Genomic DNA, 14,383 nt, shown 5'->3' on the forward strand with positions numbered 1-14,383 from the left:
CTGCTACAAACCTCCAATTTTTACAGATGCACCATGGAAAGCATCCTTTTCGGATGTATCTCAGCTTAGTGTGGCTCCTGCTATGCCCAAGACTGCAAGAAACTACAAAAGATTGTTGACGTAGCCCAGTCCATCAGGCAAACCAGCCTCCCATCCATGACTCTGTCTGCACTTCCCACTGTTTTGGAAAAACAGGCAGCCTAATCAAGGATCCTATGCACCCCGAGCATATTCTCTCCCTTTTTTGTTGTTGGAATCTGAGAACACATACCAACAGACTTGAACAGCTTCTTCTCTGTTGCCATCAGACCTTTTAAATGGACCTATCATACAATAAGCTGATCTTTCTCTACACCCTATCTGTACCTGCAACATTATATGCCGCACACACACCTCTGTACAGTATTTTTTGTCTGTATAGCGCGCAAGAAGCAATACTTTTCACTATTCCAGTACATAAGACGACAATAAATCAGTAGTTCTTTCTGCACCAGGAGGGAAGGGGAATACCAATCTGTGCAGACTATGGAGTGTGTTGAGGAAAATTCTGCATCAGAGTACCAGTGGGAGCCTCTATCATTACTCATTAAGATCAATGGAGATAAAATTGGCCTGGATTTCTACTCCAATTGCTCTCGAACAACCCCACAATGAAACGTCAATGTGTACATCTTTGGACAACATCGGATTCTGTTGCGATGCTTCCTGTTCAAACACAGTAGTCATATAGCTGAGCTACTTCAACAAATGTTTGCCTTCCAAAGTGGGATAAAAATTAGCCTGAGGTGCCCACAGAAGCTATAATGTAATCTAACTGGCTGCAGATCCTGTATGTGTAGTGTTGTTAACTTATGAAGTTGGCTTTATATTGTACCACCTTAGAAAATATTTTTGGGATAGGTGAATATTATTTTAAACTGCTACTTTGGAAATGTTATGCCATTTCTGTTAAGTATGAAATATCAACTTGTCTACAAGGATTGTCTCATCTCCAAGTGAATTTGCTATTTTTAAAGAAGGTGGCAGGTTTTAATCGAAATCTACATACTTGTCCCTGCCAATTCAGGATAAAGGAATGATTCCATTAGTAACTAAATTATTTCTAGCTTCTCAAATTCGCACTACATAACATTGGTGGTTGCAAAATTGCATAAGTAATATGTTCCATGACTGCAGAGTCTCCCAGGCTAACATGCAAGGGATATCCTTCCACCTATGCAGTAAACCACAATTACAGGAATAGATGGTAAGACTGAAGTTTTGTAAGGACGGGGTTGTTTCATGGACACTGACGTATCTGCATTTAAGGTGGTTCTGGCAATGCTGGGAGGGTTGAGAAATTTTGAGAGACAATCAAGTTCAGGGAACTTTTAAAGAATTTATTTATGGGATGTGGGCCAACATTTGCTCATCCCTAATTGCCCTTGAAGGTGGTGATGAACAGCCGCCTTGAACTACTGCAATTCATGTGGTGTAGGAACATCCACTGTGCAGTTAGAGAAGGAACAAGCAACACGTGAAGGATAAAGATATATTTCCATGTCAGAGTGGCAAATGACTTGAAGGGGAACTCCCAGGTGGTGGTGTTCCTTTTGTGCCTGCTACCCTTATCCTTGTAGATGGTCGCTGTTGTGGTTTTGGAAAGTGCTGCCTATGGACCTTTTTTCGAGTTCCTGCAGTGCATCTTCTAGATGGTGTACACTATTGGCACTGTTTTAAATGGTGGATGGGGTGCCAATCAAATGGGCTGCTTTGTCCTGGATGATGTTGAGCTTCGAGTGTTGCTGGAGTTGTATTCATCCAAGTAAGTAGTGAGCATTCCATCACACTCCTGACTTGTGCCTTGCAGATGATGGACAGCTCTGGGGACCATAAATGGAATTACTTACCACAGAATTCTTGTAGCCGCTGAGTTGTTCTTGTAGCTGCAATATGTATATGGCTAGCCTAGTTCAGTTTTTGGTCAATAGTAACCCCTGGGTTACTACATTCTGCACTCTCTCATTTCCTTCTCTATGAACGGTATGTTTTGTCTGTATAGCATGCCAGAAACAATACTTTTCACCCTGTTAATACATGCAACAATAAATCAAATAGGAGATTCAGCGATGGTAATACCATTGAATTTTATGGGTAAGATTCTCTCTAGTTGGAAATGGTCCTTACCTGGCACTTGTTATTCGCCCTTATCAACCCAAGACTGGATATTGTCCGCATTGTGTTGCATTTGGACATGGACTGTCTCAGTATCTAAGACGTGAATGGTACTGAACATTGTGCAATCTTCTATAGATATCCCAACCGCTGAACTTACAATAGAAGGAAGATCATTTATGAAACAGCTGAAGATGGTTGAGCCTCAGACACTAATCTTGTGAATTTGCCCAAGAACTGAGAAATTGGTTGGGGGGAGCGTGTTGGCGTTGGCACTTCCTAGGAACACTGGGGAAGATGTTGGGATGCTGGAAGGAGATTCCCAGGGCCTAAAAGGATTAAAGAGAGAACTTTTGAATTCCATGAATAGTGGCTGTTGGATTGGGGATCACTGGTGATGTGTGACAGGGTGGAATGGAGAAGGGAGGCATTCTGAGAGATCCTGAGATACAGCCATGTACAGAATGAGGTTTTAGAGAATTAACTATTGTGATTGTCATCAGGTTCTTAACATTGTACATGCTATCAGCACTTAAGCATAAATTTGTTAACAAGTAAAATTGCTGGACAGGACCTGGGAAGGGGAGGCACAATTTTATCATAAATATGATTGATTTTTTATCATAAATGCAGATTGGGTGCTGTGTGTCAGATTTTCCTTGAGCCTCCTTAGAATGGTGTAGGAGTGGGGCAGAGTATTAAAATGACAGGCAATTGTAAACTCAGTTCACTCTCGCTGACTGAACAAAGCAAGAGCAAAGCAATTATGCTCTGGTCTGTCCAGTGTAGCGAGATCACATCATGAGCAGTGACTATAATCCAATAAATACAAGGTGGAAGTAAATCACTTTCACCTGAAAGCAGTTTGGACTCGGGTGGCAGGGGGAAGTGATCATCCACTGAGCTTGCAAATTTAGAGTTCCAAAACTCTAATTTTAAAAAAGTTCATGATGAAACAGACTACCTCAAAACAGTTTACCAATGCAATTTAAGTTTTTATATCAAATGTTGCTCGTTATATCACCAAAAGCATTGAATAAAGAAATTTCTTGATTTTTCTTTACAAGCTATTAAAAATGCCAGAACTCCTCTTCCCATCTCTGAATACTGTTTTCTCGTGTTGCTTTTGTTTTTCTTTACCAACTTCATAATAAAAAAACATAGAATGTAAGTTTATCACTGGCTTCATAACATATTTGAGAATTAAAGCTTGTGTTAAGTTATTGGATTGAGGAGAAATTAGAATCAGGATTAGAAGAAAACACACTTTTGCCCTCCCAACACCTGTTAGACTGCTTGCTGGAAAATACTGAAAATTACATGTTGAGAATACACAGCAGTGGAAATTCTCAATTGTTGAGAAAATTAAGGTTTTGAAGTTAAAAATTTTGAACTTATTTAAAGACATTACTATTCAGTGGAAAATAATCTGAAATATGTTTTTAAAATGTTTAAGCTTAAATTTCTCGAGTGTTTTATTGGAAAATTGACCTGTTTGCCCAATTTCTAGGTAGCTTAAACTCAAACTAATATGATTTATATCATATATAAATATATGATAAATATGTTAAACAGACAATGCAGAAATACTCATGGCCAGGGAATGTGAGAAGAGTTAGTGTTGAGAAATGGAAAATATTTTGAGATGTAACAAGTTTTAAGGAAGTGGAGAAGGTAAATGGATAAGGAGAAGGAACAAGGGATGGGATGGAGGCCAGACAAGGTTATGGTAAAAGGGACAGTAATGGTGTAAGTAAAGAAAGAAAACATGGATCTGAAGTAGGTGCAAATAGGAATATCAGAATCATCCCAAGCAACTGTCCAGAAATGGAAACTATAATTATGATGTGAAAATGTTGAACATGACGAGTCCAGAAGGCTGTGCCACGCTTAATTGAAAGATCAGATACTGCATTTCAGATTTTCCTTTAGCTTCTTTAGAATGGTGTAGGAATGGGATGGAGTATTAAAATGACAGGCAATTGTAAACTCCCGGTTCACACTTGCTGACTGAGCAAAGCAATTACACTCTGGTCTGTCCAGTGTAGCGAGTTCACATCACGAGCAGTGACTGCAGTCCAATAAATTCAAAGTAGAAGTAAATCACTGTTTCACCTGGAAGCAGTGTTTGGAGTCCGGGATGGCAGGGAGAAGTGATGCATCCACTGAGCTTGCAAGGGGATGTGCTGTTGCAGGTGCTTGGAGTGGACTAGAGTGTCATGGAGAAGCAGTCTCTAATGTTTGAAGAGGAGAAAAGCTATGTTTTGTCATGACATCAGACTTGAGTTGGTGAGAATGTGAAAGGCAGTACACTTAATGTGGAACAGTATTTCCTTGTTACTTTCTGCTTGTCTGATTCAGTTGTTTCATGCGTAGTCACTTTAAGATTCCCACGAGCATGCTTGTGTACATTTTAAAGGCAGTGTTGCCTGTGTATTACCTGTTTCCCTGCACAATAAATTCCCGGTTGTTGTCTGGTTGGACAGTTGAGGGCACGTTGGTGGAGTTGAAGATGTGGGCAAGGGAAAACCCAGTTGTGGATTTCAGGAAGGAAATTGCTTAATCAAAGAACAAAAAAAATTACAGCACAGGTACAGGCCTTTCAGCCCTCCAAGCCTGCAGTGACCATGCTGTCCATCTGAATTAAAACCCCTATCCTTCCGGGGACCACATCCCTCTATTCCCACTCTCATGTCTGTAAGACGTCCCTTAAAAGTCACTATTATATGTGCTTCCACTACCACCCCCAGCAGTGAGTTCCAGGCACCCAACACGCCCTGTGTAAAAAAAAAACTTGCCCTGCGCATCTCTTTCAAATTTTGCCCCTTGCACCTTAAACCTGTGCCCCCTGGTAATTGACTCTTCCACCCTGGGGAGAAAGCTTCTAATTATCCACCCTGTCTATGCCCCTCAAAATCTTGTAGACTTCTATCAGGTCACCCCTCAACCTCCATCATTCCAGTGAGAACAAACCAAGTTTCTCCAACCTTTCCTCATGGGTAATGTTCTCCATACCAGGCAACAACCTGGGAATATGTTTCTGTACTCCGTCCAAAGTCTCCATCCTTTTGGTAGTGTGGTAATCATAATTGAACACTATATTCCAATTGTAGCCTAATTAAGGTCCTAGAAGGCTGCAACGTGCCTTGCCAATTTTTAAACTCAGTGCTCCAGCTGATGAAGGCAAGCATGCTGTGTGCCTTCTTGACTATCTTCTCCACCTGCGTTACCACTTTGTGGCTGAAATCGTAGAATCCCTACAGTACAGGAGGCGGCCATTTGGCCCATCAAGCCTACACTGACAACAATCCCACCCGAGCCCTATCCACGTAACCCCACATGTTTTTCCTGTTAGTTCCCTTGACACTAAGGGCAATTTAGCACGGGCAATCAACCTAACCTGATGATCTTGGGAGTGTGGGTGGAAACTGGAGCATCTGGAGGAAACCTACGCAGACACAAGGAGAACATGCAAACTCCACCCAATCACCCAAGGCCAGAATTGAATCCAGGTCCCTGGTGCTGAGAGGCAGCCCTGCTAACCACTGCCACCATGCTGCCTGAGTTCAGGAAGTGGGATGGATACAGTTAAGGCAAATCTTTGAAGAAAATCCTAGATACGTTTGCCGTATCCTCAGCAATCCCCATCATCGCTGTATGTACATGTTTGGCATGCTGTGCAGATGCATGCTTCCAGTCACTAGGTGGTTCGTTTTGGCCTCAGTTCTGGAATTCAAAAAAAAACTCAATATTCATTCTTCAAATTATCACTTTTTTTTACCTGCTGATACTCGAATCAAAAATGTCTCAGTTGGATCGCCTCTGAGTCAATCAAGGCTTTGGGTTCAAGTCCCACTTCAAGGCTTGAGCACAAGACCAGGGGATTTTCACAGTAATTTCATTGCAGTGCCAATGTAAGCCTACTTATGAAACTAATAAACGAAAACTGAAAGTCCACTACAGCGCTGAAAGAGTTCTACACTGTCATTCCACCTTTCTGGTGAAATGTCAAACCAGAGCCTATCTGCCTGCTCCAGTGGGTGTAAAAGATTGCATGGCATTGTTTTGAAGGAGTAAGGAGTCATCGCCAGTGTTCAGGCTAACATCATACCTCAATCAGCATCACTACAGAACTAATTATCTGGTCAATATAACATTGCTTGTGGTAGCTTTTCCTGTCTTACAGCAGTGACTGCACTTCAGAAGTACTTAATGGCTATAAAGCGCTTTACAAAACATCTGGTGGTTATACAAAGCATTAAGCTTTTAAAACTTCAGTATTTTATTTTCATTTTCAGAATTCAATTTTATTTTTCAGAAATCGAGCTATAGCTGACTACCTTCGCTCCAATGGATATGAAGAAGCTTATTCAGTTTTTAAGAAGGAGGCAGAATTAGATATGGTAAGTCAATTTACTTTGCCGTTCACAAGTACGTCAACACAATAATGTGATTGAGAGTAACTGTTGCCAATCAACTGTGTTGAGAACTATGAAAGAAATGCATAACTTAGAATGCAATTCTGTTGCACGGAGTTGAGCCTGTTCAGTGGTTGTGTGGTGTTGGCTAACTATGCTTCCAACAGCCTGCTTGGTTGCCCTGTCAAGCTGTCCCAGGATGCACAATCTTCAATTTACTACTTGCTCGCATTCAACATCCTCCCCCACAACTGCTTCATTACTGTTTTCTTTCATTGTTTGCCCCTTTCTACTGCCATTCCTCCACCACTACCAAAATCTTAGTCAATTCAGTCAACATATTGAGGTTTGACTGCTCAATTTTCTCCCATTTTGACATCTCATTCAAAGTCAAACAAAATCCTACATACTTCCATTTGCATCCTTTCCTAGTCTTGTGCCTTGCCCCAGCCAAGCAGGTTCAAAATTTTCACCCTCCCTTATTGCTTCTCCTTATCTGACCTTCAACAATTTTGCATCTTGGCATTTCACCTTGTACGGCTATAATATCAAGCAACTGCCTTTTTCACTGCTTCTCCACTGCCTCATTATTGAAGCCACTTAAACCCTCAGTGCTGGTTTCTTCTGGATCTTACTGCATAGGTCACTATGCCTTCCTCAAAACTGCACTTGGAGCCCTATGAACTCACCGATTTCCTCTTGTGTATAGCATCCATTTTTATTTCCTGTTCTTTGACTATAAGGCACCAATGAACATAAGAACATAAGAAATAGGAGCAGGAGTAGGCCATCTAGCCCTTCGAGCCTGCCCCGCCATTCAATAAGATCATGGCTGATCTGTTGTGGCTCAGTTCCACTTTCCCGCCCTCTCCCCATAACCCTTAATCCCCTCTCTTATCAAGAACCCATCAACCCGCTTCTTAAAAATATTTAGCGAGGCAGCCTCCACCACTTCAACGGGCAGAGAATTCCAGATATTCACCACCCTTTGAGTGAAGAAGTTCCTCCTCAACTCCGTTCTAAACCGCCTCCCCTTTATCTTGAGGCTGTGCCCCCTAGTCCTACTGTCTTTTTTGAGCAGGAAGAGTCTCTCCACCTCTATCCTATCCATCCCATTCATCATCTTATACGTCTCAATGAGATCTCCCCTCATTCTTCTAAACTCTAACGAGTACAAGCCTAGTTTATTCAGCCTCTCCTCATAGCTCAATCCCCTCAACTCCGGTATCAGCCTAGTAAACCTCCTCTGCACTCCCTCCAGGGCCAAAATATCCTTGCGCAGGTGCGGCGCCCAAAACTGCACACAGTACTCCAGCTGCGGCCTCACCAATGCCCTATACAGCTGCAGCAAGACCTCCCTACTTTTATATTCAATCCCCCTCGCTATGAAGGCCAGCATCCCATTCGCCTTCCTGACCACCTGCTGCACCTGCAAGCTGGGTTTTTGCGACTCATGCACAAGGACCCCGAGGTCCCTCTGCACCGTCGCCTGCTGCAGTTTTTCGCCACGTAAGTAATAGTCCTTCCTACCATTCTTCCTACCAAAGTGGACCACCTCACACTTGCCAACATTAAATTCCATTTGCCATTTCCTGGCCCATTCGCCCAGCCTATCTAGATCCTTCTGCAGACTCTCCACACCCTCCGCACAATTTGCCTTTCCCCCAATCTTGGTGTCATCAGCAAATTTCGACACCCTGCACTCAGTTCCCTCCTCCAGATCATCTATATAAATGGTAAATAGCTGAGGCCCCAGCACCGACCCTGGGGCACCCCACTAGTCACCAACCGCCAATCCGAATAGCACCCATTGACCCCCACTCTCTGCCTCCTATTTGACAACCAATCCTCTATCCACGCTAACACCCTACCCCCAACTCCATGTCCCCTGACCTTCTGCAATAACCTCTTGTGAGGTACCTTGTCAAACGCCTTCTGAAAATCCAGAAAGACCACATCCACCAGCTCTCCTCTATCCACTGCCCTAGACACATCCTCATAGAACTCCAGTAAATTTGTCAGACACGACTTCCCTTTAATGAAACCATGTTGCGTCCGCCCTATCAAGCAATTCCCTTCAAGATGCCTCGCAATTTCCTCCTTAATGACAGATTCTAACATTTTACCTACCACAGACGTTAAACTAACCGGCCTATAATTCCCCGCCTTTTGCCTGGCACCCTTCTTAAACAACGGCGTAACATTAGCCGTTTTCCAATCTTCCGGCACTTCCCCGGAATCCAGCGACGTCTGGAAAATAACCACCAAGGCATCCACTATCACCTCTGCCATTTCTTTCAGAACCCTCGGATGCATTCCATCCGGTCCTGGGGACTTGTCCACAATCAGCCCCTCCAGCCTGTCGAGCACCACCTCTCTAGTAACAGTAATGTCATTAAGACCCTCCATTCCTACCACCTTTCCATCGCTAACACCCGGCAAATTATTCACGTCCTCCTCCGTGAAGACAGAAACAAAAAAGTTATTCAAGACCTTCGCCATATCCCCATCCCCTACCACTAGCTCCCCTTTCTCATCCTCTAAAGGACCAACGTTCACCCTAGCCAGCCTCTTCCTTTTTATATATTTATAAAAACTCTTGCTATCCTTTTTTATATTAAGTGCTAGCCCAGCCTCATAGCTTCTCCTACCCTCCTTTATCAACTTCTTTGTCAATCTTTGACATTTAAACCTTTCCCAATCCTCTTCTCGCCCACTACTCTTAGCTACTCTAAATTCCTCCGCTTTTAATTTAACACTTTCCTTCACCTCCTTCGTTATCCACGGCTTATTACCTCTCTTCCTACGGTCCTTTTTAACCATCGGAATAAATTTCTGCTGAGCACCAAGAAAGATCTCCTTAAAGATCCTCCACTGCTCCTCAGCAGACCTACCTTCCAACTCACTCCCCCAGTCCACATTCGCCAATTCTTCTCTCATCCTACCATACTCCCCTCTATTCAAACAAAGGACGCGTGTCCGGGAACCCACTTTCTCCTCCTCCATCTGCAACAGAAACTCCACCATACAATGATCACTCTCTCCAAGAGGATCCTTCACCGCAAGGTCCCTAATTCTACCCGCCTCATTACATAGCACCAGATCCAAGATAGCTCGCTCCCTCGTCGGCTCCAACACACACTGTTCAAGGAAATTATCCCGGCAGCATTCCAAGAACTCCTCCTCGAGCCCACCTCGTCCAACATGGGTCGACCAATCAATATGCAGATTGAAATCTCCCATAACTACTGCCGTCCCATTCCTGCACGCCGCACTTATTTGCGTGTTAACAGCCCGCCCCACCTCCAGATCATTATTCGGGGGCCTATAGACGACACCCACCAGCGTCTTCCTCCCTTTGCTGTTCCTAATCTCCACCCACAACGATTCCACGTTCTGCTCTTTGGCTCCGATATCATCCCTTGCTACCACCTTGACACTATTCTTAATCAGCAGAGCTACGCCACCCCTCTTTCCTCCTGCCTATCCTTCCTAAACACTTGATAGCCCTGTACATTCATCTCCCAGTCCCTGTCACCTTGCAGCCACGTCTCTGTAATGGCCACCAGATCGTATCCATTTGTGTTGATCTGCGCCACCAGCTCATCCACTTTATTCCGAATGCTTCGTGCATTCAGATAAAGCGCTTTCATCCCAGCCTTCACCTGGACCCTATTTGCCGTAACGCCACCAATTGGGACATCCTCGGCCTCTTCCCTTACCTGTACCCTATCCTTAACTTTAGACCTCGTAGCGTCACCTACCCTCGCACCCTCCTCCCCCCCCCAATTAGTTTAAAGCCCTGTCTACAGTCCTCTTTACTCGATTCGCCAACACTCTGGTCCCAGCACGATTCAGACCCACCCCATCCCGCCCGAACAAGTCCCACCTACCCCAATACTGGTGCCAATGCCCCATAAATTCGAACCCATTCCTCCCACACCAATCCCTGAGCCACCCATTCACTTCCTTTATCCTGTCAACCCTACGCCCGTCTGCACTCAGTTCAGGCAGTAGCCCAGAGACGACCACCTTGTCGGTTCTACTTTTTAATTCCATTCCCAGCTTCTCATACTCCCTCCCCAGATCCTCAGTCCGCACTTTGCCTACGTCGCCGGCACCCACATGTACTACAACGACCGGGTTCTCACCCTCCCACTCCAGGTTCCTCTGCAGCCCAGCTGCGACATCCTGTACCCGAGCACCAGGCAGACAACACACCCTTCTGTGCACTTTGTCATTGTGACAAAGGACAGTGTCAATACCCTTCACCCCACTATCCCCAATCACTACTACGTTCCTTTTCCCCTTCTCTTTGCCTATGTCCTGCTGCATCACTGTACCGTGTGCAGTTTGCTCACCAACCTCACCTGCCTCGTCCTCTTCCAGACTGGAAGCAAGAACCTCAAACCTGTTATGCAGATTAAGAGGCTGAGGCCTCCGCTCCTCACCCCCCTTCCTCCTCCTCCCAGCAGCCCCCTTTTGTCCCTGACCCTTAGATTTAGCCAGTCTAGGGGCACCCTCTCTCCCCCTGATGAGCCTCAGTGTCTGTAGCTCAGAGGCCAGCTCATCCACCTTGTGCTGGAGCTCCTCCAGCAACCTGCACTTACTGCAGACATGGTCACTGGGAAGGACCCTGGGGTCCGCCAGTTCCCACATCATACAGAAACCACACATCACATGCCCCTCCATTATTCACTGTAATTTTTTATGGGGAAAAAATTTTTTTCCTTGTTTCTTGCTGTAGTAGTTTTGAAAAAATTTTTTTTCCTTGTTTTTTTTTTCACACAAACTCACCTGGCCTTTTTTCCCTCAAGCCCTTTTTGATATTAAGCCCTATTAACTCACTCTGCTTCCCCCTCACTCCGCTGCCCGCTCAGACGCTGCCCGCTGTCTACACCAGGCCTCCTTTTAAACCTGGCGCTGATTTAAAGCAGGCTGGTCCACAAATGCCTTTTCACCACACCCTCAGAATTCTTAAAGCAGTAAATACAATAAATAAATGCTTTAAACAGTTCTACAAAGAGTAAAGTGCTTTAAACTTATTTTAAACAGGTTTTTAACAGGTAAAATCTTAGCTCTCTCTCTCTCAGCTCCAGCAAACAATGGAAGGCTTCACAGATTGCTAGAGAAATGCATGTGTGGATTGGCTGCTGCAAATCTGCTGGAAAGGAAATATCTCAAATAGATGGACTGATATAAAGAGTTTGCGCTCCATTGACTTGGATTCTGGGACATTCTGCAGACTTTGTATTAGAAATCTAGTGCAACAAGAGAAAATAAGTTGCTTTATTTTACACTTGGCATTTTTGCACCTTAACAGCTGAAATTACAATGTTATAAATTTTTTTTCTGAAAAAGGCATAAATCAAGGCCATGACCTGATCTTGGTAGACAGTCTGATATGACAGAATTTGACACATTTTGCCACCGCACAAGAGACTTGAACCTGAAGTTGCAGCCACATTATTTTGAGTTCCCCAAGTGATCCTTGTGGTGTTTGACACACCAAAGCCAAGGTGTCCAACCAAGTGAAAAATAAAATTGTCTGGGACTCTCTTGTGGGCTCTTCTTTAATGACCTTGACCTGATGGCTGCTGAGCAGAACAGTGCAAAATGCTGTGCAAATTCCACATACCTGCATAGCTTCTCAATAGTGATGGCAAGGCTGAAAGGACAAATGTATAAACCCTTGTGTGGGGTTGGAGAATGTTTTAGCCTGCTTAGTGAAACCTTTTAAGGCAATCATTGAGAATTTTACTTATTTTATGATCTTGCCATAGTTCATTGTTCATCTGGAATAAGGTTTATTGAAGTCTATCTAATTAGAGGCCCAAACTGCACACCCTGACTGCAACAAGCTAACTGGGTGCTTATCTGTGATATTTGCTGACACTTTGCATGAAGGAAAGTACAAGGGAAAGAAATGCCATTTTATGTAATGGCACCTTTTCAAATCTTTTACACAGGATTCCTGTACCTTAAAATTCATCTAATGTGTTTTGTGCATAATCATAGGCACTCAAAACTTCAGTAACTTTTGAGTTCAGTTGCTCCTTTTTCATAACTAAATATTGTAACATTGGGCATATTTCAATATAGCTTTATGATCAATGGACAAACTTTGTGGAGGCTCCAGTACCAATATTGATGTAAATACCATGGACAGGGGAACTTTCATCCTGAGGTTCTGTACAAGATGGGCTTTTGCAGCTGTTATGCTCTGCTTTCTGTACTTCAGACCTGCTAGTCCTCAGTCTAGATGTCTGCTCTGTCAGTAGCTATCTTTTTGTTGGATAGACATTTAGCTTTTGTTGCTTTCAAGGCATCTAAAGTGAACTTAAAGCATTGCCCAAATGGGGAAATGTATGTTTTGTTGATGTGCAAGTCCAAAATTCCATAAACAGTAGAAATTGTCACCGTAAATTTGAGCTTTATAACCCTTTAAAAAGGAATCATTGTCCAAAGTTAGCCATGAAAAGCATCCAAAATCAGCTGCCGTTTTTGATGTCATTAAGTGCAGGACCTTGATAAATGATGTTTAAGCAGAAATTGTGGAAATTTTATTGCTATCAATGCCTTTTTGTATCTTTAAATTTTTTTTAAAGACACAAAGAGGTTGATAGATGATAGTGGCACATGCTATATATGCAAGCAAATGGACACAATGTAAGTTCCCACAATTACAGATTTCACAAGTCTTTAGCAAGGTAGGAGAGAAGTCTTTTTTCCTCACTTGGGTTTGGAGGACAGGCTACAAGGGCAGATACTGCTTTTCTTGGATCAATTTAACAAGGATGATAACTTCAGAAAAATGAGTTACAGATCATAAAAATTGGATTTGTTATCCAACTAAATTGCAACATGTATTTTTCTGACTTTTATTTTATTTCTCTTCTCTAGAATGAAGAGTTAGACAAGAAATATGCTGGACTGCTGGAGAAAAAATGGACCTCTGTGATAAGACTACAGAAGAAGGTGAATTTCTCATGTGATTTGTTTTGCAATTGTCAGAAGAAAACACCATTGGTCCATGTGTATTTGCCTAATTTTGCTGACCTCAACTCCACTTCCCAACTCATGAGAGATGCCTAAAATCTCAATGTCATTATAAGAGACCAATGTTGTGTCTGACCCTCGTGGGCCTTCAGGCAACCCAAAGGAGGACCAACATCTTTACATTTTTCAAAAAAAATATTTAATGCAGTTTAGGCACCACTGCTTCTAGAGTCGGATTTTAAATGTCCATCATCCTTTGAAAAATTCTAAATTATTCTAGAAGACAAATCAAAATTCTCCATTCCTGAATTGAGATCTAATAAAATGAGAGGTTACTTGATGAGATTTTCAATTGCATATACATTTAAAACCAAATTTTTTTATTTGTGTAGAATTCCTTTTGAATTATACATATATGGCTCAAGAAATTGTTCCAACTGTTCCTATCTGCTTGCAGTTGTCTTTGATGACTGCAGTGATCTTATGTGCCACGTTTGCAATCCAGAAACAAAGAAAACATTTCATTGTGTGGTGTTCTGTTTCATTTGGAGGGTGAATTGTGAAAGAGACCAACTTGGTTTTCTTGAATTCTACATGTTCCGAGGTTCTGGAATGTGTTGGGAATAAGGAGTAATATCCTATTCTAGTACTATACCTTGGTCTTGTCTTGTTGCCTAAATTGCATTTCTCTTGCTGGGAAGTTGTTCAGTATCTAGTAGATATCATCTCTAATTTCTGTAAAAATTTCTCTCCATGTCTGCATGGGTTTCCTCCCGTGCCCCAAAGATGTGTGGGTTGGGTTGATTAGGTGT

The 14,383-nt window shown here is 43.0% G+C and overlaps 1 protein-coding gene across 2 annotated transcripts in view; it reads left to right on the forward strand.

The window, feature by feature from the left end:
* LOC145357462 (lissencephaly-1 homolog) overlaps positions 1-14,383 on the forward strand; it is a 110,468-nt gene that overhangs the window by 66,471 nt on the left and 29,614 nt on the right. For both annotated transcript variants that reach the window (XM_080210819.1, XM_080210818.1), the window contains exons 3-4: positions 6,473-6,557; positions 13,476-13,550. In XM_080210819.1, coding sequence (XP_080066945.1) covers positions 6,473-6,557; positions 13,476-13,550 — 160 coding nt within the window. The remainder of the gene's footprint in view (positions 1-6,472; positions 6,558-13,475; positions 13,551-14,383) is intronic.

Source organism: Carcharhinus amblyrhynchos, chromosome 23 (genome assembly GCF_965287045.1).
Source record: "Carcharhinus amblyrhynchos chromosome 23, sCarAmb.v2.hapA, whole genome shotgun sequence".
Lineage (NCBI taxonomy): Eukaryota > Metazoa > Chordata > Chondrichthyes > Carcharhiniformes > Carcharhinidae > Carcharhinus > Carcharhinus amblyrhynchos.